Source organism: Ochotona princeps, chromosome 13 (genome assembly GCF_030435755.1).
Source record: "Ochotona princeps isolate mOchPri1 chromosome 13, mOchPri1.hap1, whole genome shotgun sequence".
Classification (NCBI taxonomy): domain Eukaryota; kingdom Metazoa; phylum Chordata; class Mammalia; order Lagomorpha; family Ochotonidae; genus Ochotona; species Ochotona princeps.
This window is the reverse complement of record NC_080844.1, coordinates 15,047,408-15,072,314: the sequence shown is the minus strand read 5'-3', so window position 1 is coordinate 15,072,314 and position 24,907 is coordinate 15,047,408. Positions and strand designations below refer to the sequence as shown.

The following is a 24,907-nucleotide window of genomic DNA, read 5'->3' as shown; positions in this document are numbered from 1 at the left end:
GAAAAAGCAAAAGAGGCCAATCATCTGTATTACCTACCTTAGAGACACTGCAAGTTTAAGTGTAGGCAATTGCAAAGCAAGAAAATAATTTATTACTACTACCAGTTAAATAAGAATAAAGTATTGAGTTCCAGCTGGCTAATATTGAGGAGCACACATCTGTGTGTCTGGGGGGTGAGGGGAATCAATGAAATGGCAAATGTGTATTTGTTTCTATCTTTAAGAAAATGTTCTTCCACAGTCGTTCTGGGTTTCAGAAGCTTCGTGTTTCTTCCCATGAGATCAATCACATTTGATTTTTTCCCTACAAAATTTAGTGGTTTCCATTTTAAAAGAGTAAAAATCACCCTGCATTCCAAAGGTTCAGCACAAACCCTGGAGCTGTGTATCGACAGAATCCGTGGCAGCAATCCAGGGTTATTCTGCTACAAGTCATTGCTAAGAACCACTGCAATCCATGCTGCTTGTCAAAGGCACTTTGAAGAGAAAGATAATATAATCACCAATGAGAGAAAGAAGGGGGAAGCAAGAAATACTTGAAGACTACTTCATAACATTTTCACACATGTTTAAATCTGTTTTTCAACATGGCTCAGAAATGGTGTCAAATACTCAGAATTATCATGATACTTAAAAAGATACTAAAAAGAGAACATTTATGTCACTTGGAAGCAAATCCAAAAATGAAGTCACCAATTTCCAAAGAGAAGAAAGACTCTCTGCTTACATTACTCTGTCACATTTGGTTTTGTATTACCAGGGTCTGGATTCTTATCAAAGAAAAGAAAGATTAAAATTTATAGTAGTGGATTAGAATTACCAGTGCAAAAGTATTTGTGGGCAAACCAGTGCACAGATGGGTTTTGGCCTACCTGGCTATGCGAAGGACCATAGGTCCTGTTAAGCAGTTGGTGGAAGGCCAGAACTACCAGTGCACCTCCCTCCCCCAGCTTCCCATTCCTGCTCTGTGAAAAACAACTCCAGGAACTGGACAGATTACATAGTGCCCCTCCAAGGAATACGTGACCTTTAAGCTGATTGGCTGGTCCTGTTTTCCCTGCCCCAATATAAGCTTGTGCTTGACATCCAATAAATGGACTTGTCCATCAGACTTATCTTGCTTGGGTGATTCACTGCATGCAAAATGTGCTTTCACTGCAGACCACCTCCCCTACCCCCAACAGCTTTTTTTCCCCTCTGCTTACTCTGTTGCACCCAAGAAAAATTCTTAAGGGCCTGTTGGACTCCTGCAGTTCTGCCTATGTTGATCAACAGAATTAAAAGAGGGGGGAGCCAGCATTGTAACACAGTGAGTAGAGCTAGGCCATACCGGCAACCCATACCAATGCTAGCTTATGTCCCAGCTGTTTCATTTCCTATATAAATAGCTCCCTGGTAATGCTCCTGACAAGGCAGAAGATGGCCCAAATGCTTGGGCCCTGCTATCTACATGGAAAATACAGATGAAACTTCTGGCTCCTGGTTCTCTAGGTCCAGCCCTAGCCAGTACAGCCATTCAGGAAGTACAAAAAACAGATTGAGGACCTCTCTTTGTATTTTTTCTTTCTGTAAGCTTCCCTTTCAAGTACGCAGATCTTAAAAAAGAAAATACAACAAAATGGACAAATATTTGGAAGGACCGATGTACAGCCTAGTAGATCGCTTGCCTGACAAAGAAAGAAAATTACTAAGCAGGAGAAAAAGTAGAGCAAAAAAGGCAGAAAAAAGAACAAAAGAAAAGGGGACTAGAATCCAAGCAGCCAGATGGCAAGAGGGAAAAATGACAGGGAGGAGACCAGGTCCTTAGGATGGCCACAAAATATGTGAGAGCTGGAGAGAGGTAGAGGAGCAAAGGATTCTAAAATTTGCTGTGAATTTTGAATTAGACCCGTTTGTAATTCTTCCAGAACTTCGATACATCTTGCATACCCAGCAGTTGTAAGTTCTTCTAGGTTATCTAAGATTTGTTTGAATTCAGCTGCAGAGTATGGACCACGGGGCGGTTACCTCCATAGCTACCATAGGCTATTGAATTATGAGCTTTAAGAGACAAGAACTGTCACTTATATTTAGATCCCTACCTTGCCTGGCACCATGCCTGGTGCCTCATAGGTCCGCAAATAATCTGGAAAAAGAAACCATGGAGACCACCTACCTCCATGCTCGACTCTCTCGTCTATCACCCAGCACCACTGAATCAATGCCACTGAGAACTTACTTCTGCCCACACCAGGGTATCTCAACTGTAGCATTATGGCATGAGTAATTCTTTAAGAGAGGTTGACCTGTCCCTGGTCTCCACCCAGGGAGAAATCACTCATCTACACTGAGTCCAAATTCTTGGGGTTAGCACAAAATATTCTTTATAACTTTGTCTCAAATTGCCTTTCTACCATGATCTCAAATCCCGCCCCTCAGTCCAGTGCCTAGCATTATCCAAGCTGTCTTGTATAAGCACCAATGTTGGTGTCCCTCCATAAAATGTTCCCTTCACATGGGATACCACTTTGTTCTCACTTAGTTATAAATACCTTGACTATCTTCACAAACATACTTGGGCCCACAGACTCAGGATGTCTTCTGATCAGAAAGCATTAGTGTAAATACTGAGTAATTTTCCTCTTCTTTGGATCCCAGAGTTTCTCCTGCCTCTATTTTTTCCTTTTTTAAGGAAAGTGTAAGTGTGCATACATTTCAGCTATTTAGGCTGTCATAATACCAACAACAACAACAACAACAAAAGCTAAGCAGGATAGCTTATAAACAAGAACACCGTATTTCTGCAGTTCTAGAGGCTTGTCAGCCTGACACATGGCACTATAGGATTTAATGTCTAGTGAGGGCTCATTCTGCTTCCTTGATGGTGCCCCTGATATCTTCACACTGCAGAAGGAATGAACAAACTTTCACAGGCCTCTTCCACCAAGGACATTAACCCATTCACAAAGGCCCTACCTTCATTATCTGATCACCATGCTACTTAATGTTTCTGCTCTAGGGATTAGCTTGCAACATGTGGTTTTTCAGAGAACACAAACTTTCAGATGCTTGTGATGTTTACATGTGCATGTTTACATGTGGTTTTTTGGAAAGAAAGATATGTACAAGGCTATACAGTGCTGTATCTTCATTAATGCATGGCAGTTCTGCAAAAAGAAATGAAAATAAATCTTCCATTATTGGTACCGATGCAAAAAATGCCTGATCAGCAATCAGCAAAACAACCATGATTTCAATTTCATAGGATAACTTCATCACCAGAAATTTCGTAAAGAAATAAGAAAGGAATAATACCATTCTCAGATCACAGAATAGCAGATTATAGCCTGTGTGCAAAAGCCACCTGGCTGCCTCTTTTTGTAAATAAAATTTTATTTGTAAAATCATGTCCTTTTTTTAAAAAAAACAAATATTAATGACAAAAGCAGAGAGTAGGGTCGATAGATGATTATCAAAGCTTGAAATAACTATTCAGCTCTTCGCAGTAAGCTTGCTGACTTCCATGTTAGACTCACAGGAAAACAACACCCAAATCTCTACCAGCAAAAGACATATAGACAATGTCCTTGGACTTCATGTTGATTAATTTATTTTTGTAAAAAAGCACAGCAGCATGTAAGTGAAAATCACTTTGGAACATAGACTTGAGGTTCAAAACAACCCCCAACCTTCTTTATCTGTAGGAAAATTATTCAACCTCCCTAAGCCTGTGTTCTTATCTTCAGAACGGAGATAAAGGAAACCAGCCAATCAGAAAGAACTGGGTGTTAAGCAATGTAATTTTCATGGAGATCACAGCATGGAATCTGACAGTGAACCCTCAGGAAAAATGGTCAGTATTATTTTAAACTGGAAAGACTGTGTTACATTTTTAAAAATGATCGTTTTGTGCTCTCAGTTATTTGTGAGATATTAGCTAAAATGATCAGTGAAATTATTCTCCAGTACCCTGTGTATGATGTATGCAAATCCATTGTTTTCTGGTGCTGGACTTTATCTGTCCTTTCCTAGTTAATATATTATTGTCTGTGTGACTGGACTCCTTGCCACCTGTGCTTCCCTTCCGTCTGCCCTTCTCACTAGTGCCAGAGACTTTCTCAACACATTACTCCTGGTAACTGAAACCAAAGTGTTTCCCTTGGTCTACCCTACACTACCCTTGAACCAGGCAAAATAACCTACTTCCTTCTTCCTGGAAATTGTCACTTCCAGAAGGTAAATCTGTGCCAATAACTAAAATAACTCACTTAGCGATACTAATAGCTTGCTCATTAATACTTAATTCAAAGTCCTCAACTTGCTCTATGGGTTGATCTAAAGCTATTATGTCCTAAATTATGCCTAGTCCTCACCAGTGCCACAACTTAAAAGTGCCAGTCCATAGTCTAATACTCATCAATAGCCTGACCTCACATTCTCCACCTGTCCAGGAGGGGTCTTTCATAGCGCAGGTAAATCTATAGACTAGACTGAGTTTACAGGGCATCCTAGCTGTCTTCCGGGACAGTTGATGGCCTCAATTTCCAGTTGAAAAACATTCCTCGGCTCATTAATGTCTACAAGCTAAGATCTTTTGAAAAGCAATAAAATGATAACAATATCAGTAGGGGCAGTGAAGTCATCAATACCATAGGAGCTATGTGATCTCAGATCAGCTACTCTATGTTTCTATGTCTCCAGTTATTCTTCTGAGAACTGGGAATGTTAGCATCACCTACTTGCAGGTAACATGACATATAGCATGTTGTAGGTAGTCAATAATTGTTAGCAATCATCTTAATTTGTCACACATTAAGGATCAGGCACTATACAAGATTCTCCAAATAGAAATCTGACATCCCTAATCTGGTAGGCAAACACTGGTAGAATATTATAAAAAGACTTCTGTGGTTGCTCACAGTATATATTCTAGAACAAAAATCATATTTTTGAGTGCTATTTTTATACTGTAAACAATTTCACTTGTGTAAAATATGTTATTATATTAGAAATAAAAACGAATACCTATGAAGCAAACAGCCCACTCAGCAATAAGCATAGCCGGAATCTTACAACTTTTGTATTGTAAGTTAAAGATGTTCTACTACATTAAAAATGTCCAACACTAGGTATCAGCTGACATGAATGGCGACATCAGCTGTGGTTTATCTAGTTCCCATAGCTGCTGTCACATTGGGGGATTGAACATGGAGACAGGGAGGACTCTCTCAGCTAGGATGTCCCCTGCTTCTCTGGTCTGTTCTTTCCTGCTGGGATCAGCAAAAGCACACTCCTCTGCCTTCTCCAGTGTCCTCCACCATTGCTGTTTTCTCACACCAGTACCTTCCATCTCGTCATCCTTTCAAATGTGATGATGGCTCTTCTACCTTCAATTTAAAACTAAGTCTTCATTTGACCTGTGGACAGCTCTAACGACCATCCTATATCCATTATTCCTGATGATGTCATATTTGTTAACATATGAGTCATTTATGAAGTTTCCATTTCCTTATCACCACTAGTTATTTACCATCCTTTTTCAGATCCCAATACTCTATACTGCAATTGCTCTCTGGAAAGCCACCCAAGACCCAGACAAACTCAACAACTTTGGATCTGTTCTTGATTCCCAAGATGATGTGGGAAGTCCCCATCAAAAACTCCCATGGCTTAAAAGACCTTGCCCAACCCCAAGCACCTTCCCAGCCAGAGCAACCAACTTCACACACAACTCCTCCCGTTTAGCCTGTGTGAATATAAATGCATTCAAGAAACATCGTATTTGCTTTCTGTCACAAAAGAAAAATGTATCAAAGAAGGATGAGGTCATCAAGAACTGTGCTGTATAGAAGAACATCAACAACTAAAATGATGACATTGCAGGAATTTGACTATGTGGACAGAATTCGTGTACCATTTATAAGACAATGGATGGGAAATATCACCTCCATTGTTTCACCCACATCAACTCCAATTCATCAGCCAGGAATCCGTCGCCTCTTTCAATATAACTAAGCACTTACCTCTGGCTGTTGAACCTTGACCGGGTGGGGGACGGGAGACTATTCTACACTATATTCACATCTGATGTGTCTATAGATAATTGGCTACTGCTTCAGGAAACTTGCTATGACGCATATCAAGGAGTTGCACAAAAGGATTGAGGGAGGAAGAGGAATAAATAATCGTAAGTAACCTTACAGCGCAAACTCAGATCTCTCTGGCCTCTCAGCTAGCTTCAGGGCCTCGTGCATGCCTGCGGCAGACAGCTTCCGGTTGATGTTCCGGTACTGGCATTGGAGCAGGCTGCGGTAGGTGGTCCTCAGGTCCCGGTTGAAGAAGGCATATATAAAAGGGTTAATGAGAGAGTTTGCATAGCCAAGCCACAGGCATGTCCTCTCCACCCACAGTGGGATGCAGCTGCAGGCAGTGCCGCAGATGAAGGGCCTGGCTGTCGACAAGAGGAAAAAAGGCAGCCAGCACACGGTGAAGGCCCCGACAATGATCCCCAAGGTGGTGGCTGCTTTCTGTTCCCTCTTAAAGATGGAGATGTTTTTCCTCTCGTGCTTGAGCAGTCTCGAAAAGTTTGCACACTCTTCCACCTCCTTCTGCAGCTTCACCATGCCGTTCAGGGAGAGGATGCTGTCTGGCGGCACGCGGGGAAAGCCAGGGAACTTGTGCTTGGCAGCGCTCTTCCTGGCGGCCTTATAAATCCGGTAGTACATGAAGAGCATGACGGACATGGGGATATAAAACGCCACTGCCGTGGAGTAAATCGTGTAGCCAAAATCCTGGCTGATCAAGCACACTTTGTCGTCGTTGACGTTCTGAGCCCAGCCGAAGAGTGGGGGCAAGGTGATGGAAGCCGAGAGAAGCCACACAGACAGAATCATCTTGGCCATGCACTTCCCATTCTGCCTCACGGGGTAGGTGAGGGGCCTCGTGATGCCCAGATACCTAGGAGAGAAACGGAGAGGAGACAGTGAAGAAGGAACTACCAACGTACACAGCACTGCTGCAACTCCTCGGAACAGCCTTCTGAGGAAGACATTCTCATTTTGCAGCATGGGTAAGCTCAGGCTCACAGGTGTTAACTCCTTTACTCCAGGCCGCACTGTCCCCCAGAGACATTGCCAGGACTCAGCCCCCAAACCCTCAGATTCTAATGCTAGTCCCATGCTTCTTCCCTTCCTACTAGCAGCTCGCAACCCTTGTAGTCCATGAACAAGAGATTAAACACCTGCCCTCCCACCCCATAACCACAGCTGCCACAATCAGTGAGGAGCAAGCCATCAAGCCTGACGTGGAATGTTGTGACATACCCTTACAAACGAACCCAAGTCTCTGACATTGAAATAGCATACGCCCACTGATCTCCGTGGACTCCTTAATTCAAGCTCATTCTTAATTCATTTTATCTTTAAAATGCACTGAAGCAAAAAAATTCTTAAAGATCACAAAAATAGGTGAGGTACTTTGGACATTCTTGAGTTTCAGAAGAGAAGATAGGAGGATACTTTTTTTAAAAAACCTCCAGAAAATTCTCCCATGACAACACTGTCAGAGAAACCATGGGAGAAACACACTACCTCATCTCTCTGGACGCTGGAGAATCATCTCTAAGGGTACCGTGCTGAAAATGATTAGGTAAATCTAACACTTTCTTTTTTTTTTAAATACATATTTATTAAAAATTCAAATACAGAAATAAAAGCACAGTATCCCACCCAGTATACAGACAGCCACATAAATCCCCTTCCCTCTAATCCCATTCCCCAGAGGTTATCACTGTGAACAAGTTCAAGTATATCCTTTGAAACATTTTCCTTTGTATATACAAGTATATATAAACACACATAAATGCACTTTTGCCTTTTACAAAAATGAAATCATGTAAATGTACATATTAATCTTCAATTTCTACCTTCATTCATTCAATATACAGAAAATTCACAACAAATCTGATTATCAGTCCTCTTGGGTTCGTTTTCCATTATATAAAATTCATATTCAAGCATCAATTACAAAACTCTTGATAATATACTTCCTGCCATCTTTGAGTCTCATCTCTAACCACTCCAGTATGAAAAGACTGGAACATAAATTACCTTAAATTCTTCCTGAAACAAAGGCAGTACAATCAAACAAACAAACAAACTAGGAACACACTCTGTCATTCCTAGATTTTGGCCTTTTCACTTTGTGTTACATTCTGCCTGGACTTTTCCATCTGGCAAGTCCCTAATTCTTCCAACAATCAGCTTAAAAATGATCTCTAGAAGACAAGACTTCCCAACTTTTTTCAAGACATAATCACTTCTCTATTTACCCCTATACTTTATAGGTAGCTTCTTAATTGTACTTATCTCACAGTACTGCAGTAATTCATTTACATGTTTTGAGTTACCTTTCCATCCAAAGGATCTGATGGAGTGTTCATCTTGGAGCAGGTACTCAGTAATTTAACTGTTGAGGAACCAATGCTTTAGGAACATTTGCTGAGTACCTACTATGCACAGAACCATATCCCAAGCATGAAAAGAAACTTACCATTTTGTCCTAAGGAACTTACCATTTTCCTATTATTTCCCCTGGGAAAATCTAACACTTTCTCCACATGGAGTTCTATACAGGAAATACACATTTTGCCAGTAGTATCAAGAATTTGTCATGCAAAAGACATTCAACAGAGAAAACAAACATTGTAAAATGTTTCACCAAAAGCTGAATATTTTTAACACTTATTTTTTCCACCATGCTTAACTACCCTTTTGAGGAAGAATATTTGAATATTTGGGCAAAAGCTGGCTACCGTGCTGTTGTTGCTGCCCTCTTTAAGTTTATAAAAGACACAGCTTGAAACACAAAAAGGGGAGTTAGAGAGTCCCTGGCTCAGTGACTGCTGATTTTTCTGAAAGTCTGTTTATTTGGAGGTTAAAACATTAAAACTAATCATTATTTCTGAAAATACTATTGATGTGTGAATTACACCATAAAAGTCCAAAATCATGCTTTCATTAGTGGAACACTGACAACAACTCAGGATTGAAATGCAAAAAAAGGAGCGATGTTTTTCACTGGATTCATTGGATCTGCTTATTCAGCGTGACTATCCATTTATTCCTTTAACAAATAAAGTTGCTTCTGCATGCCAGGCACTGTTCTAAATGTTGGGGACATGCAGTGATTTAAGGAAACCAACATCTTGAATGCAGACCTGTGCAGAAACCTGCAGAGGGGAGGGGGAAGACACCAGGGTGTTGCAGGAGGAGGCTCTGATCCCTTCCAGGGGCTCAGGGGCTTATCGCCCTGGCTCTTCACTGCCCTGCCCTGACCTTGCCTGCCCCTGAGGACCCAGAAGCACTCACTCTCCAGGGGTTGATCAGGAGCCATGAGGGTGATGTCTTGGCTCCAAAACAGAATAAAGGAGGGAAAAGACAAAAGCGTTCCTGATAATGCAAGAACAGAAACTCAAAGAGCAAGGGGAAGGAACTAACGAGGAGCAGAGAAGGGGTATATAGAGGTGAGAGAGAGAAGAGAGGGAAAAGACGGAAGAAATATAAAATAAGGTTTGCTTTATGTGAAATTATGGGGGATTCAAGCAATGTAAACAAAATTAAAAAAAAAAAAAAAACTTAAGAAAAATGAGATGAGGAAACCCCTGAAGATGTTAGAGCTGACGAGATGCCCACAAGTGAGGCAGCGCTTGGCCTGCAGCACAATTCAGACTATTTTTCCTATTAAACATACCTCCCTTTTTGGCCAGCATTATAACACAACAAGATAAGGTACCACTTGCAAAGCTGGCATGTCACATCCAATGCCACTTCTAGTCGTGGCCTCTTGGCTCCCCATCCAGCCCCTGCCAAGGCAACTGGGAAAGTGGCAGATGACAGCCCAGGTACATGGGAGGCCCAGACGGAATTCTAGGTTCTTGGCCTAGGCCCAGTCTCGACCTAGCTGTTGCTGCCATTTGGGGAATGAACCATCAAGTGGAAGATCTCTGTGTGTATGTCTCTCCCTCTCTGTTGCTCTGACTTTCAAATTCATAATTTTTTTGAATTTTCATGGAAAAATATATTTAAAGTTAACCTTTTTAAGAAAAAAAAGTTTCCCTTTCCTTGCTTGGCCTTAAGAGTACTCTGCTTCCTTATGGAAGTCCTTTGCAGGTCTCTTCTTGCTCTGTGCCTGCTCTTGTTCCCAGTTCCCCCAAGCATCCTTTCCCAAGACTTGGCCTTTGGCTTCCCTTCCACCTTTGCCTGCAGTCCAGACATAAACTGCCTGTTCCCCAGCCTAGAACTGGTATTCAAGCCAGTGGGCTAGGCTGAAGCCTCAGGCCTGCCAGAGAGTCCAGGCCCAACATGCAGATAAGTTCATCAAGTTCCCCAGGTGGCCACCAGATGGCATTGTCAGTCACCTTACAAATACCTAGTGGGACCGGGAGAGTTGGCAGATGGTTGGAACAAGATTACAGTAAGGGAGGAAATGGGATTACTTACACCAATAAAAGATGTTATATTTTATTTGTGTGGCATTAGAAAAAAATTAGCAATCTTTGGACTCACAGCCTGGCAAATGGCTAGTCTTGGAGTCAGTTCAGTTTTCCCTTCCATTTCCTCAACATTTTCCTTTCTGGAAGGAGGCACTACACTGTCAGGCTTACTTACAAACCCAGGGGTGGACCCGGCACAGTGGCCTAGCGGCTAAAGTCCTCGCCTTGAAAGCCCCGGGATCCCATATGGGCGCCGGTTCTTATCCCGGCAGCTCCACTTTCCATCCAGCTCCCTGCTTGTGGCCTGGGAAAGCAGTCGAGGACGGCCCAATGCATTGGGACACTGCACCCATGTGGGAGACCTGGAGGAGGTTCCAGGTTCCTGGCTTCGGATCGGTGCGCAGCGGTCCGTTGCGGCTCACTTGGGGAGTGGGTCATCGGACGGAAGATCTTCCTCTGACTTTGTAATAAAATGAATAAAATCTTTAAAAAAAAAAAAAAAAACCAGGGGTGTCTTTGCCTTAGTAGTAAGATGTTCCCATGCCATATCAGCATGCCTGGGTGTAACATCTGCTTCGCAGACCCTGGGAGGCGGTGCTAATGACTCAAGCAACTGGGTTCCTGAGTCATGGGAGAGACCTGGATTAAGTTTCCAGCTTCAGCCTTCACCATAAGGGGTATCTGCAGTCTTATCCTGTGTACATAAATAATACAGAATTGACAGATTAATCATGGGAAATTAATTAATGGAGTACCAAAGGAGAGTTTTAAAATATTAGTGAACCTTATAGAAACAGTATCTTCATTCATTCTAGTCTTCATAAAGTGATGTGAATTGACTGATGCCTATTCAGTCTTCCCTACATGTTCAAATTATATCCCATAGATTTTGTCCTATGGCTCCCAATGAAACTGTTAGGTATATCTTGACAATGCAATGCTGGATTCTCTGCCATTGCCTATGCCCACAATGATGGACTTACCACTGTTTAAGAAGAACTATAGTATTGTAATAATACAGAGGAAATCAGTGAGGGAGGGGAGGGAATTTGGGCAAGGGGTAAGGGAAATCCCTGAGCCTATGGAACTATATCAGAAAATAATAATAATAGTAGTAAACACAAAAATGGTCCTATATAAGGCTACATTCTCTATTATTTTCAAGTTATACTCTCTAGTAAAGTAATTCTTCAGTTTCCTAGGCACCACCCTGTAAGAATCTAGAAGGTCAGTACAAAGATAAACAAGATAAATAAACAAAAATAAATAGAGTACGTGTTAAAAATGAACAATTAGAGAGCATTTGGGGGAGTTAAACGTATAACAATGATCCAAAATTTCAAATATCAAAATTTCAAATATATGACCAGGATTTATTTAAAGAAAACATGAAATTCTATCAATATGCATAAAAGAATATCTGAATCCAAAACAAAAACAAAAACACCTTTTTTTCTCCAATATGGAAATTCATACCTTAGTGCCAATTTTCCCCTCAATCCATAACAATGCCAATTGAATAACCTAGAAGTAATTTTAATTTAATTAGATAATTTTAAATCCATCAAGTCAGAATGCAAAAATGGATCAAGAAAGGGCATCTCCACTTTAAAAAAAAGCCAGTATTCTGATCACTGTAATGCAACAGGCCCCATCTATAAAAAAAGACCACTGCTTTCTTATCTTTTTCCTTCTAAAACACAAATCCCAGATGAATCAAAGATAATTATGTAAAAATTTCAACCCAGGGCACGTGTTGAACCTGGTGGTGAAGGTGCCCACATCCCACATGATAGTGCTGGGGCTCCATTCTTGGCTCTGACTCAGGCTTCAACTGTTACTGCAGCTCCAGGAGGCAGCACAGACAGGAGGAGGAGTTGGGTATCCCGGCTCCCTGCTTCTGCCCTGTCCAGCCCGGTCACTGCCTGTGCTTGAAGAGTGACCCTGCACAGCAGGTAGCTCTCTCTCCACTCTTCTGCTTTCCCAAAAACAGATGAAAGAGAATAGGTGTTTCTGCAAGTTTCTAATGACAAAGGGCATTCTTAAACAGGATAGAAAAACTTACAAGTCTAGGATGTGACACTGATAAATTTTAGTGACAAAAACTGAGAGAAAACTAAATAAATAGCATTTGGTTTAATTTAAACATCTGTGCTGAGCTAAAATCAAATGAATCAGGAACAAAAAATGGCAGTATCCCAATATTCACAGATCTCTTACAGGGTAACTTCTAAAAGAAAAGTCATTCTAATAAAAAAGCCTGAAGCAATGAAGCAAAAAATAAGCTATTGTCCTGGCCAATAAACACTTACAAATAGCTGAGAACTTCATTAATAATCAAAGACATAAAAACTTTAAATAAAGACATATATTTTGATCACCTGCCAAATTTTCAAAACAAAAGCCAATATGATAAATTTGAAAGAACACACACACACACTCTATTACTCTGCTAGTGAGACTGTCACCTGGGATTACAATTCTGAAAGACAGCTTCCCAATATCATTAACACTGACCCTTGGGCTCAGAAAATCACACTTAGAAATTTGTGCAAATGTGAAATAACCAATCTGCAGAAATGCTAACTACCTACATATCAGAGAAAAAGGATGCAATCTAGGTACCCATCAATAAGAGATCAGATAAATTATGGAGGGCTTTTTTATACACACATAAAATAATGTATATATGTGTAATCAAGTGATCATTAAAATGATATATATATGTATTTATGACAAGGAAATAGAATACAGAAAAATAATAGACTATCATTAATAATTCATCTTTTTATGTTAAAGTTTGCATATGACTTTATATGCATGATTGTATTCATATATCTATAAGAATAGCCAACAAAATATTAGTATGTTTTATTTAAGCTGTTGGGATTTTATTGGCTTAAAACGTTTGCTGGATTTTTCTATCCTTGACATTTTTTTTTACAGTGTACCTATAAAACAATGCTTCTTTCAAAAAATTAAAGAAAAAAAAGCAACAATAGTTTTAAGAACAAAATAAAGACATGTAAGAGAATTCCGTGTTTCTACATCAAATGGTTCTGGCAATAGAGAAAATCCAGGCCATCAAATGCTAAAAAAATCTGATAAATCTTACATTGTTTTAGTTGATTAGCTTGATGAAAGTATTTTATTACATTCATAAATTCACATAAAGGAAAGAACTCATTGACATTTAAATCGTATAATTACTACAGAAAGCAATATTGTTAATCGAGGAAGTATTTGTCCAAATTATACATAAATTCTCCCAAACCTTATTTAGGATAAATCTTACCTTCAAGGGAAAGAAAGGAGAAAAAAAAACCAAACCTAATTCTATTCCTTAATATGCACAGCTAATATTTATCACACAACATTTTCTGCTCAATTGTTAATTGAGAAGCACAGTGTTATAAAGTCTTTAAAATTTAACTATACAAATGTTAAAATATACCAAGTCTCAGCATCAAAGGCACCAAAGTATTATACAATTGAGAAACCTATGCAATCCTCCTTAGGGGTTCCACTGAAGTAGGAGTTTGCTTTAAGTAGTTCCATTGAAGTAGTTCAGAGAAAAAGAGGATTAAGGAGTTATAATCTGCATAGAGAGGGATTAGAACCAGATTAACTCTGCTGCCTGTTTTCCACTCTGACTACACAAAAATTGTAGAGGATGGTTCTTTCATTAAACACTTTTCACTGATTTTTTCAGTCCTGCAGAATAATAATTTAGGGAGTCAAAGAAACCAGGTAAAATTATCCTGGAATACAGTGACTTTTACAGCATTCATCTTAACAAAGTTTCACACGCTCAGAAAACCTCTTCCAGAAGACGTCTTCCCTGACACTATGGCACAATCCAGTAGAATCTCCCATCTCAATTAGTGGCTCCCCAAATTGCCAGACTACTGGCATCACCAAGGAATTTCTGAAACATGCAGATTTCCAAAAAGGTTTGGAGATCTAAGACCCAGAATACAGAATTGATTGCTCTGTGCATTGCTGTCAAAACAGCCTTCTCTCACTTGGTTCCGAGGACTTTGCAATCATGCTATGAAGAGCTTTAGCTTTACTCTACATACTTCTTCTTAATGAATTTGCTTCCAGCTTTCCTGGATGACAAAATCATCATGAATCGTGCTTTCATTATCTCGGCTATTAGTTCTGTCTCATAGCACTCTATTCAATAAGGTACGAATGGCTTTCTCATCTTAATGAAGCAAATTTTTTTAAGCACCTAATATGAGCTTCTGCGAACCTTTTGGCTTACAGTTCACAAAAGAGTTACATAAATATATACATATATATATATATGCACACACACACAAAAATGGATGTGTTTATCCACATATTTACAAAATCAAAATTGGAGTATAAATTTCATAAAACCATAGCCATTTTTTGCTCTCATCTGTGTTACTCTATTTCAACCTTTGCACAAAATTGATTTTGCAAAATAATCTATATCATGGCCCAAGGTTTGTAAAGCACTGGCTTTCAGTAAACATATGGAAAGATGTTTAACGCCATAAGTCATGAGGACACACCAACTAAAAGCACAGTGAGACAACCTGGCCACAAGAATGGTTAAAATTTTAGACGATGACAGTGACAAAAACTACAAAGACAAGTGTTCTGTAAAGATATGGAGCAACTGGAAGTTTATTATACTACCTAAGGAGGTATAAACCGATGCAGTAACTTTGGGAAACTATTTTTTTAAGATTTCTTTTATTTTTATTACAAAGTCAGATATACAGAGAGGAGGAAAGACAGAGAGAAGGATCTTCTGTCTGCTGGTTCACTCCCCAAGTGAGCGCAAAGGCCGGTGCTATGCCTATCCGAAGCCAGGAGCCAGGAACTTCTTCCAGGTCTCCTACACAGGTTCAGGGTCCTAAGGCTTTGGGCCCTCCTCTACTGCTTTCCCAGGCCACAACAGGGAGCTGGATGAGAAGTGGAGCCTCCAGGATTAGAACCAGCGCCCATATGGGATCCTGGCACGTTCAAGGCGAGGACTTTAGCTGCTAGGCCACGCCACCGGGCCCGGGAAACTATTTTTAATAGCTACTATAGCTGAATAATATATACTCAATGATTCAGCAATGCTTCTAAGTATGTGATGATATTAACCAAAATACTGTGCATATAGGGAAATGTTCATGGTAGCATTATTGGTAATAGTTCCAAAGGAAACCAGCCCATTCTACAAGAGTTAAGTACAGTTCTAAAACTATAAAGTACAGTTCTACAGCTATACAATAGGTATCTCAATTGTGATATTTTTAGATGATGGAATTCTTACAACAAGAATGAATCAAGTACTATTTAGTCATCAACGCTGATAATTTTACAAACATCATGTTGAGCTAAAGAAGCCAAAAATACAAAGAAACATAATTTTCAGAACCAAGCCAAATCAACCAACCTATGGTTATAGAAGCCAGCACAGCAAATATTTTGATAAGGTACTAATGGCCAACAGCATATGAGGAAAAGTGGACTTCTACAAATGTTCTATTTCTTCGTCTGTGAGTGTTACACAGGTATGCTTTTTAGAAATGAGATGGATTATTCACTTAGAATTTCTGCAGCACTCTTGATGTATGTAAATAAGCTTGTATGTTACAATTAAGTGTAAAATTGAAAAACACACTGAACTTATCATTTGCCATTAATCTAAGATTCTCTAAAACCATTATCACATGGGACTCTATTTCCAAGCTGTGATTACAGGTAGGACTAGGATACAATCTAAACTCCTCGTTCTGATCTCAATAGTGAGGGAATGCCGTGAGTACAAGAGGAGAAAAAACACACAGAAACAAAATTCTAAAACACAGTCACAAAAGGCTCCATTTTTACAAAGTATGTCATTATGAGAACAACTCTTTAGGGAGATAGACATGTTAGAATAAAGCAAATTGCTTGAATCCAAAAATTAATATATAGTTAGGAAGGTACTTCCAAAAGGTTACAGAAAAATGCATTAAATGTATGAGCTTATTTTGATGCAAAAAAGTTTAGATCCACACATAGAATTTTCATCATATCCATTTTCTACATATTATGACAAAAAGATCAAAATAAGCTTACATTTCTTAATCCTATTTTCTATGAGCTCTCTGAAGAACCTCTCTTGTATTAGTTTATTGTTGCTCTATAATCAATAACCACACTTCAGTGACTTAAAACAGTATCAGTTTGTAACCGGTTCATTCCCAGTTCTACAGGTTAAAAATCTAGCCACAGCTCAACTGACTTTTCTACTCAGTCTTCTTAGGAGGGTGAAATGAAGGAATTGGCCAAGCCTGGGGTGTCATCAGGCCCAAAGCCCAAGCACACAGCTGTCAGCAGCACCCACTCCCTCCTAAAAGCACTGCTGGAGGTTGCATCTTGAAGGCGAGAAAGACAGCCTCCGCTGGGGTTCTCAGTCGCTCATCTTCAGATCTTTCTTTTTTTAAGATTTATTTATTTTGGGGCCTGGCAGCGTGGCCTAGTGGCTAAGGTCTTCGTCAGGATCCCATATGGTTGCCAGTTCTAATCCCGCCAGCTCCACTTCATCTCTGTCTCTCCTCCTCTCTGTATATCTGACTTTGTAATAAAAGTAAAAATGAAAATCTAAAAAAAAAAAAAAAAAGATTTATTTTTATTGGAAAGGCAGATAAACAGAGAGGAGGAGAGCAGAGAGAAAGATCTTCTGTTTGCTGGTTCACTCGCCAAGTGACCTCAATGGCTTGAGTTGAGCCAATCCAAAGCCAGGAGCCAGGAGCTTCTTCCGGGTCTCCCATGCAGGTGCAGGGTCCCAAATCCTTGGGCTGTCCTCGACTGTTTTCCCAGACCACAGGCAGGGAACTGGATGGGAAGCAGGGCTGCCAGGATTAGAACTGGCGTCCATATGGGATCCTGGCGCATTCAAAACAAGGACTTTAACCACTACGCTATCACGCCGGGCCCTATCTTCAGATATTTTAAAGGGCTGTGCGATTAGCTCATGCTACCAACATTCAAGAGGAAGGAATGACACAGGGCATGCAAAGCAGAGAAGGACGTTCTTGGGAGTCCTCTTAGCAATGTGCCTGCCAGAGGTCCTACGTGATTACGTTAATAAGGACACAATTTTGCACCAATGGAGCTAAAGAAACACCTCCTGGCTACCTACACAAGTTAAGAGAAGTTCAAGGAGACTATTCTTGTTGGTAGCCTGTCACAAGGCAGTTACTTTTCATCATCCAATATTTCTCTTGTCACCTCAGTTTGTCCACTGAGTATGTAAAAATGTGTCAATGGAAAACTATGAAAATATTTTTCAGATAATTACAGCAAGTCATAAAAATAAGTAGTGTGTGAGATTCAATATACACCGTGAATTCTGTATTTTCCACCAAAGATTTTGGCCTTTTACTTCTCACAGAAAAGAAAAAGAAAAAGAAAAATAAGGAGCTAAACATTTACCAGCAGTGATTAAAAACACAGGAATGACACAACACCTTAGCTACAAACTCAAGAAGTTATAGGTAGGACCAAAAAACAAAACAAAAAAAAAAAAAACAAAAAAAAGCATTAAGAAAGAAAAAGGATATGCTGCTTTATGATGGCAGCAAGTGGCTTCAGTCTCCACCTGACAGAAGCACTACTGAGGGTGAGTGAGCAACACACTTCACATTCTGAATAAACATCCTTTTGTTTAGGAAGGCACAAACTGAAGGGTGGGAGGCCAGCCTGAGGCAAGGTAGTGAGAAAAGCATCCAAATCAGAAGCAATACATAGGACGTGTCATGTTTCAGGACACAGGCCTAAGGAGGGCATTCAAATCCCCAACTAGTGGAAAGTGGTGGCCCAGGACGATTTAATAACCGTCTGCCAGGAATGAATTCACTCAGCTTCAGGGGCTCTGTCTCCTTCCCTTCCTCCAGACTGGCTCATCTCTAATCAACAAGCTACAATGCTACAATATTAACTGTGAAAGTGGAACCCACAATATGGGGTTTAGGCAAAAGGAAGGCACAGGAACAAGGGCCAGAGAATCTGGAAGAATCTACTTACTGGTGCTTATTTTCCCTTTCAGAGGGTTTTCTAGAAAGCTCATCTTGCAATACTGTATTAATAGGGAGCCCAGACTGTCACTACAAACAAGGAAAACTGCAAGAAACTGATTTGAGTCAGATTTTTTAAAATTTATTTATTTGTTCGAAACACTAAGTTACCAAGAGAGAGGAAGATCTATTTACTGGCTCATTCCCCAAATGACCACAACAGCCAAGGCTGGGCCAGGTTCCCACTATGCGGGTGGCAGAGTGTGTAAGGCTTCGTACAAAAGGGCCTTCCCCTCCCCTTTTCTCTAGATAGACTTCTGATCCTGCTATAAAAACCCCTGGCAAGCTGCTTCCGAGAAGGACAGTTCCCCTAGCAAACTATGCCCTCCTACTGTGTCGGGAATACACAAAGCTTTCCTGTGAGCAACTCTGCTTGAAGCTTGGCCACACCCACCTAAGCAGGTGCCTTGTGTCCACTAACAAAAGGAAAGGCAAGAAGGGAATAAAGCCAATGAAGAACTCAGGCAAGAAGAAAACACAACCCTCAAAACAGAAGTAGTTTTCTTACAAACACTTTTCGCTGTAAGAGAACTCAACAGAAATAAACGATCACTAACGCAAGGTCTAAGGATGTTAGAACAGCAGAATAAGATAGAAAAAGAAAATAAATGCATACCAAAATGCAACCAATGTGTAAAACTAGAAGCACCTACACACCAAATGAACACGGCTGAAAAAAGCAAGCCTGTGGTGTGAATAAAGGTTTCAGATCATCACAAGCAATGCACACACACAAAAAATTATGCAAGCAATTTGAGAAGGTGACAGATAAAGAGAACATATGGAGAATAACCTGATGTTTCTGAGTAAAAGACAAAACCAGAGGAATAAAGATGGTGGAATAGGGTAAGGACACGTTAAAAGCAGATGGAGAATCATTGGCTGTGGTGAAGCAGAAAGGGCACATTCCAGGAACTAGCAGAGTACAGGCCAATGGCACAGGGACACCTACAGACTGATGGACATGAGAAAGCAGCAGAGACAACAGTGTGGTGTTGCAGTCACCAGATACCCCAGTGGCAGTCAGTGAGCAGCGACCTGAGCTCTACCAGCAACCAGGCGGGAAGGGGAGTTCACTGGGAACTCAGCAGGTGCCCGTCCTGATGATTTGTTTGATTTGACCAGGAACAGAGAGAGTAGTAGATCCCAAAACTGTGGTGTGGGAACAGGGTGGATTTCACAGTCCAGACAACCCACCAAAGTTGCATCTGGCACCATTTTGTGCAGGGAGGCAAAGCCTGTGGGATAGGACTGCACATGCACTAAGCTGGGAGCAAACTCATCTGGTCAGTGCATTGCACCAACGCGCATCCTACAGGATCCACTCAAAATAGGCCCAAGTAGTCCCCAGAACTAACAGCCAGCAGATTCAGAACTCCACCACTAGCACATCAGGCACCATTTTGCACTGTATGGCAAAGACTGGAAGGACAACAGTGAGTTACACACACGCTGAGCTTACAGTGGAATGTTTCGGCAAGATCAGCACCACCAACAACCTAGCTATTTAGGACTCCTGGTGTCTCCCTAATCCTGGGACCTGCTCCAACCAGAAGTGGGAGAAAGGTTGTACAGAAAACAATGCAGCTATAGCAGGGGATCACAGGAGGTGGAGAGTGGTGGACCAGGAGCTGGGCCTACAGAGACCATGGTGGAAATCTAACACAAGAGCCCACACCTGAAATTCACTGGATGGAGTTCCACAGTGACTGCAAACAAACAACTGGGTACCAACAGCAATAAGTAAAATCAAACTGTAGACCTGTGGGTGACACACTTAGAAACCTGCCCCAGGGAGAAGAATCCGATAACCAGAAGTACAATGCCTACGAGCAAAAGAAGAGACAGGAACACAATAAATATTACTGAAGACTCCCCTGCAAATGAGCAAAAGCCTTTGCCAACCTCAGAGATAACTGAGACAGACATTGAGAAAATGGAAGATACAAAATTCAGAAAACTTGTTATAAAGCTTCTTATCAACAATGAGAAGCACATGCAGGAATTTAACGAGTATGTCACACATGAAATAGCAACACTGAAACAAAATCAAGCCGAATTATTAGAAATGAAGGACACAATAGAGCAAATCAAAAATTCAGTAGAAAGTCTCAATAGTAGAATGAGGGAGGCAAAAGAAAGAATCTCAGAGTTGGAAGATATTTCTTGCCACAATGGGGAAACAATCAAAAAGCTGGGAGCAGAGCTGGCTCGAGCTAAAAAAAAAAATGCTATTCAAGAATTAAGAAATACTACTAAAAGGACAAATACAAGAGTTATGGGAGTTCCAGAAGGTGCAGAAAGAGAAGCTGGGTTTAAAAATGTATTCAATGAGGGTTCAGTGTGGTGGCCTAGTGGTTAAAGTTCTTGCCTTGAATGTGCCAGGATCCCATATGAGCACTGGTTCTAATCCTGGCAGCCCCACTTCCCATCTAGCTCCCTGCCTGTGGCCTGGAAAAGCAGTTGAGGACAGACCCTGCACCTATGTGGGAGAACCGGAAGAGGCTCCTGGCTCCTGGTCTCAGATTGGCGTGGCATTGGGCATTGTGGCCACTTGGGGAGTGAATCATCAGACTCTGTTTCTCCTTTTCTCTATATATCTGATTTTGCAATAAAAATAAATAAATCTTTTTAAAAATGTATTCAATGAAATAATAAAGGAAAACTTCCCTAATCTGGAGAAAGAATTGGGAAATAGAATACAGGAGGGGCACAGAGCTCCCAACAGGGCTGACCAAAAGTGATCCTCACTACAACACATGATAATCAAGCTCTCTTCAATTGAACACAGGAAAAGATCCTTAAATGTGCTCGTCAAAAAAATCAATTGATCTATAGAGGAATGACAATCAGACTCAGTAAAGAAAAGCTCAAAGAATACACATCTTCTAAACCTGCACTACAAATGATACTTAAAAATGTTCTCGTTTTGTTTTTTTATTTCTCAAATGCCTAATGATGTGAACTTCTTTTCATGTGCTCACTGCCTGTGTATCTGCTCTTCCTTTTTCTATTTTTATTTTTATTGGAAAGGCAGATATACTGAGAGGAGGAGATATACATAAAGATCTTCCATCCGCTGGTTCACTCCCCAAGTAGCTGCAACAGACAGAGCTGAGCTGATCTGAAGCCAGGAGCCAGAAGCTCTCTCCAGGTCTCCCATATGAGTGCAGGGTCCTAAGGCTTTGGGCCATCCTCAACTGCTTTCCCAGGCCACAAGGAGAAAGCTGAAAAAGGAAGTGGAACAGAACATGAACAGTGCCCATATGTGATGCTGGCACTTGCAAGGTGAAAATTTAGCCAGTAAGCCATTGTGCCAGGCCCACAAATGCCTATTAAAATTAAAAGCTCTTACTCAAAGTTCTTCTTTTTATTCTACTTTATTTTTTATTATTTTTGAATTAATAGCATACATTGTGTGATTTCATTCTTATAATCCATCAACTTTCTATTAACTTTCTATCCACCTAACTGTTAAATCAACCAACCAAAAACCAGCCACCCTTCTAGGCAGACATGAGTAGAAACTAAACTCAACAAAAGTTAACTCTCATTTTACTTTCCTGCATAGGGAGTTTAAATGCTTTGTTGCTTCTTTATATTTCTTATAATTTCTTAATTTTTTAAATCACATTTGCTTTTCACAAAATTAAATTATTACTCAAAAATCTTGCAAAGCTTTGTAAATTTTATCTTTGGGGCTGCTGCTGCCTTATTACCTTCTTATTTTGAAATGTATATATCATAAGATGATTATCATAATCAAGCTAGCCAACACATTTATCATCTCACACAGTTACCAGTGTGTGTGTGTGTGTGTGTGTGTGTGTTGAGAACATTTAAGGTCTACTCTCATAGCAAATTTCAAACACATTACACAACATTGTTCTTAAGCATATCTCCACTCAGCTCATTGACAAGAAAAACATCACACATACCCATTTTTTAACCAATCAGGCAGAAAAAAGGACAACCTCAAATAGCTGAGAGCCATACACATGCAAAAAAGTTGCTCATACACATCAGGTTCTTTAAATGAAGATGAGAATAAGTGCTGCCAGTAAGACAGAGAAGAAAAGTAAAATTTCCCATACTCTTATTGCTCAGAAATAGGTTTTATCAATAACTTCAGTATATGTCCTTTTAACTTTTTTCCCCTTTTCTGGCTAACTCAGTCATGTCTATTCATTCATTTGCATATACAGGACTTACTACAGTCCAACAATGTAATGGAGCTATGGTGATGATAAAGGCAAGGAAATAAATCATCATCAATGTTTATTTCAGGCAGTTCTCAGTGCTCTGAAAATGAATACAGGATACAGACACAAGAAGAGGCAGTGGGGATAAGATGAGACAGTGAGCTGAGAAGGGGCCTGAGCGTAGTCTTCAATGCGGAGGTTAAGTGAGTCATGTGAAGGTCAGGCCCTCCAGAGTAGCATATAGCCTTTTCCAAAAACAGGAAATGGCTCCATGTGACCAGCATGAAACAAGCTCAAAAGAGATGTACATGATACATTGCAAAGGACTTCCAAGCCATGATGAGGCTATTTTGGGCTGGAAAAACTTTAAAGACTTATGTGTTTGATCCCCAGAGTCTCAAGTTAATGCACGAGGGATAGAAGTTAACTGAAAGAAACTCCTGAAGGGGGCCTCCCTTGGAAGTGATTGGCTTATGTTGTTGGAGGTGGGGTCCCTGTGATCCAATCATTGTGGATATAAAGAAATGCATAGATGTGTTGATGGCTACCATATTTGAACCATAGTGTCTACCTGCTTCTTAGGTCTTCTAGTGTATTCCTAGTGCTATTTCATGCCTATAATATCGACTGACTTCAGAAATACAATAAAAGATTTGGTTGGCTTAAATAGCTATTTTTCCCCACCCCAAGGACCCTGGATTTGGATGACAGCTTCAGCCTCACCTTCCTACCCCTCCACCCCAGACCCCTACCCGCTGTAGTGTAAGAGCTTGTGCTGATGTCCTGTCCTGGGGAGGCAGCCTGCACAGCCAGGGCTTTGGGTCAGCTGAACCAGCATCTGTACCTAACAGGCGCCACCAGCTTCCAATGCCCACTTACTTGGCTTGCTGCTTGCCTTGTATTCATTTCAGGACTCTATAGACTGCTCATTATTTTCTTGTTAGTTCACCTATGCAGTTAAACGATACTGTATTTTTTTAAGTATTTTTTAATGTTATGCATCAATTTGGCTTTTTAGAAGACCTACTCCATCCATTACACTACCAGAAATAGCCTGGATTTAACTTGATGTTAAAATTGGCTCTGTATTTATCTTTACCCCATTATCTGAATGGTTAAGTTCCCTCCCCCATCAACTGCTTAAATTGCTGTGCTATTCCCTTCTTTACTTTGGAGGCTGCTGTGACTCAAAACAAGTCACCTCTGCTTGAGTTTTCTCCTCTGAAATGCCATTAAGATTTGGCTTGTCGTCATGAATTTTTCCAACTAGATCTGCCCATAGGAGAAAGGTTACTGTATAATTATTGTTTTTATTCTGTGACCTCCAGCAAGATTTGGTTCCTAATAGGAACAATATAATTATAGTTAAAAAAATAGTACATTCCCCCAACAAGTCACAATAAATCGATGCTATGGAATAGTTCAGCATTTTATAGTGTTATCTGCCATAAAATGCACCACAAGAAAAGCCTTGATTCATGATATCAGCCAGCTCAGGAGGAACAACTAGGTACCCTTTAAAATCTGTTCGCTTTCTTAAAATTCATCACAAAGTACTCTAAAACAACCCTTTAGTGCTACTTTCCATTATCTTCAAAGTATTTGCACACTGGTCTTTTCCTGAAGTTCAAGCTCTGGAGCACCATGTCCAGCCTCTGACACAAACAGATTTGGTTCGAGTCCTTGCTCTAAGCCTTCCTAGGTGGCAGACCAAGAGCAGTCACCTCAGCCTTGGGCCTCTGCTCTTTCATCTGTACAACAGGAATAGCAGCTCTTCCTCTACAGGACTGCACAGGGTCTAAAGAAGTACATCAATAAAACCTTCAGCCCAGTGCCTGGCACACAGGTTATCTGCTCAATACGTGACAGAAGCACTAGGACTACCTAGTTAAAAGTAAATCTTAGCCCAATAATACTATCAAAGGAGATGTGTATTTATAAAATAAATGATCCCTGGTTAAGCTAACATCACTGGAGTATCATGAAGCCAAGAGATCTGTTTATAGGATGAGAATAATTCACAGTGACCTGACCCTCTTCTTTTACTTCGTCCTCTATTGGGCCAATCACTCTCCAAGCCAGTCAGTAAGAAGATAACTTGATGATTTTCACCTGGATTCAGAACAACCTGTGAAAGCTGA

The 24,907-nt window shown here is 40.4% G+C and overlaps 1 protein-coding gene across 3 annotated transcripts in view; it reads right to left on the bottom strand.

The window, feature by feature from the left end:
• HTR7 (5-hydroxytryptamine receptor 7) overlaps nt 1-24,907 on the bottom strand; it is a 102,051-nt gene that overhangs the window by 20,999 nt on the left and 56,145 nt on the right. For all 3 annotated transcript variants that reach the window (XM_058671420.1, XM_058671421.1, XM_004583369.4), the window contains exon 2: nt 6,181-6,936. In XM_058671420.1, coding sequence (XP_058527403.1) covers nt 6,181-6,936 — 756 coding nt within the window. The remainder of the gene's footprint in view (nt 1-6,180; nt 6,937-24,907) is intronic.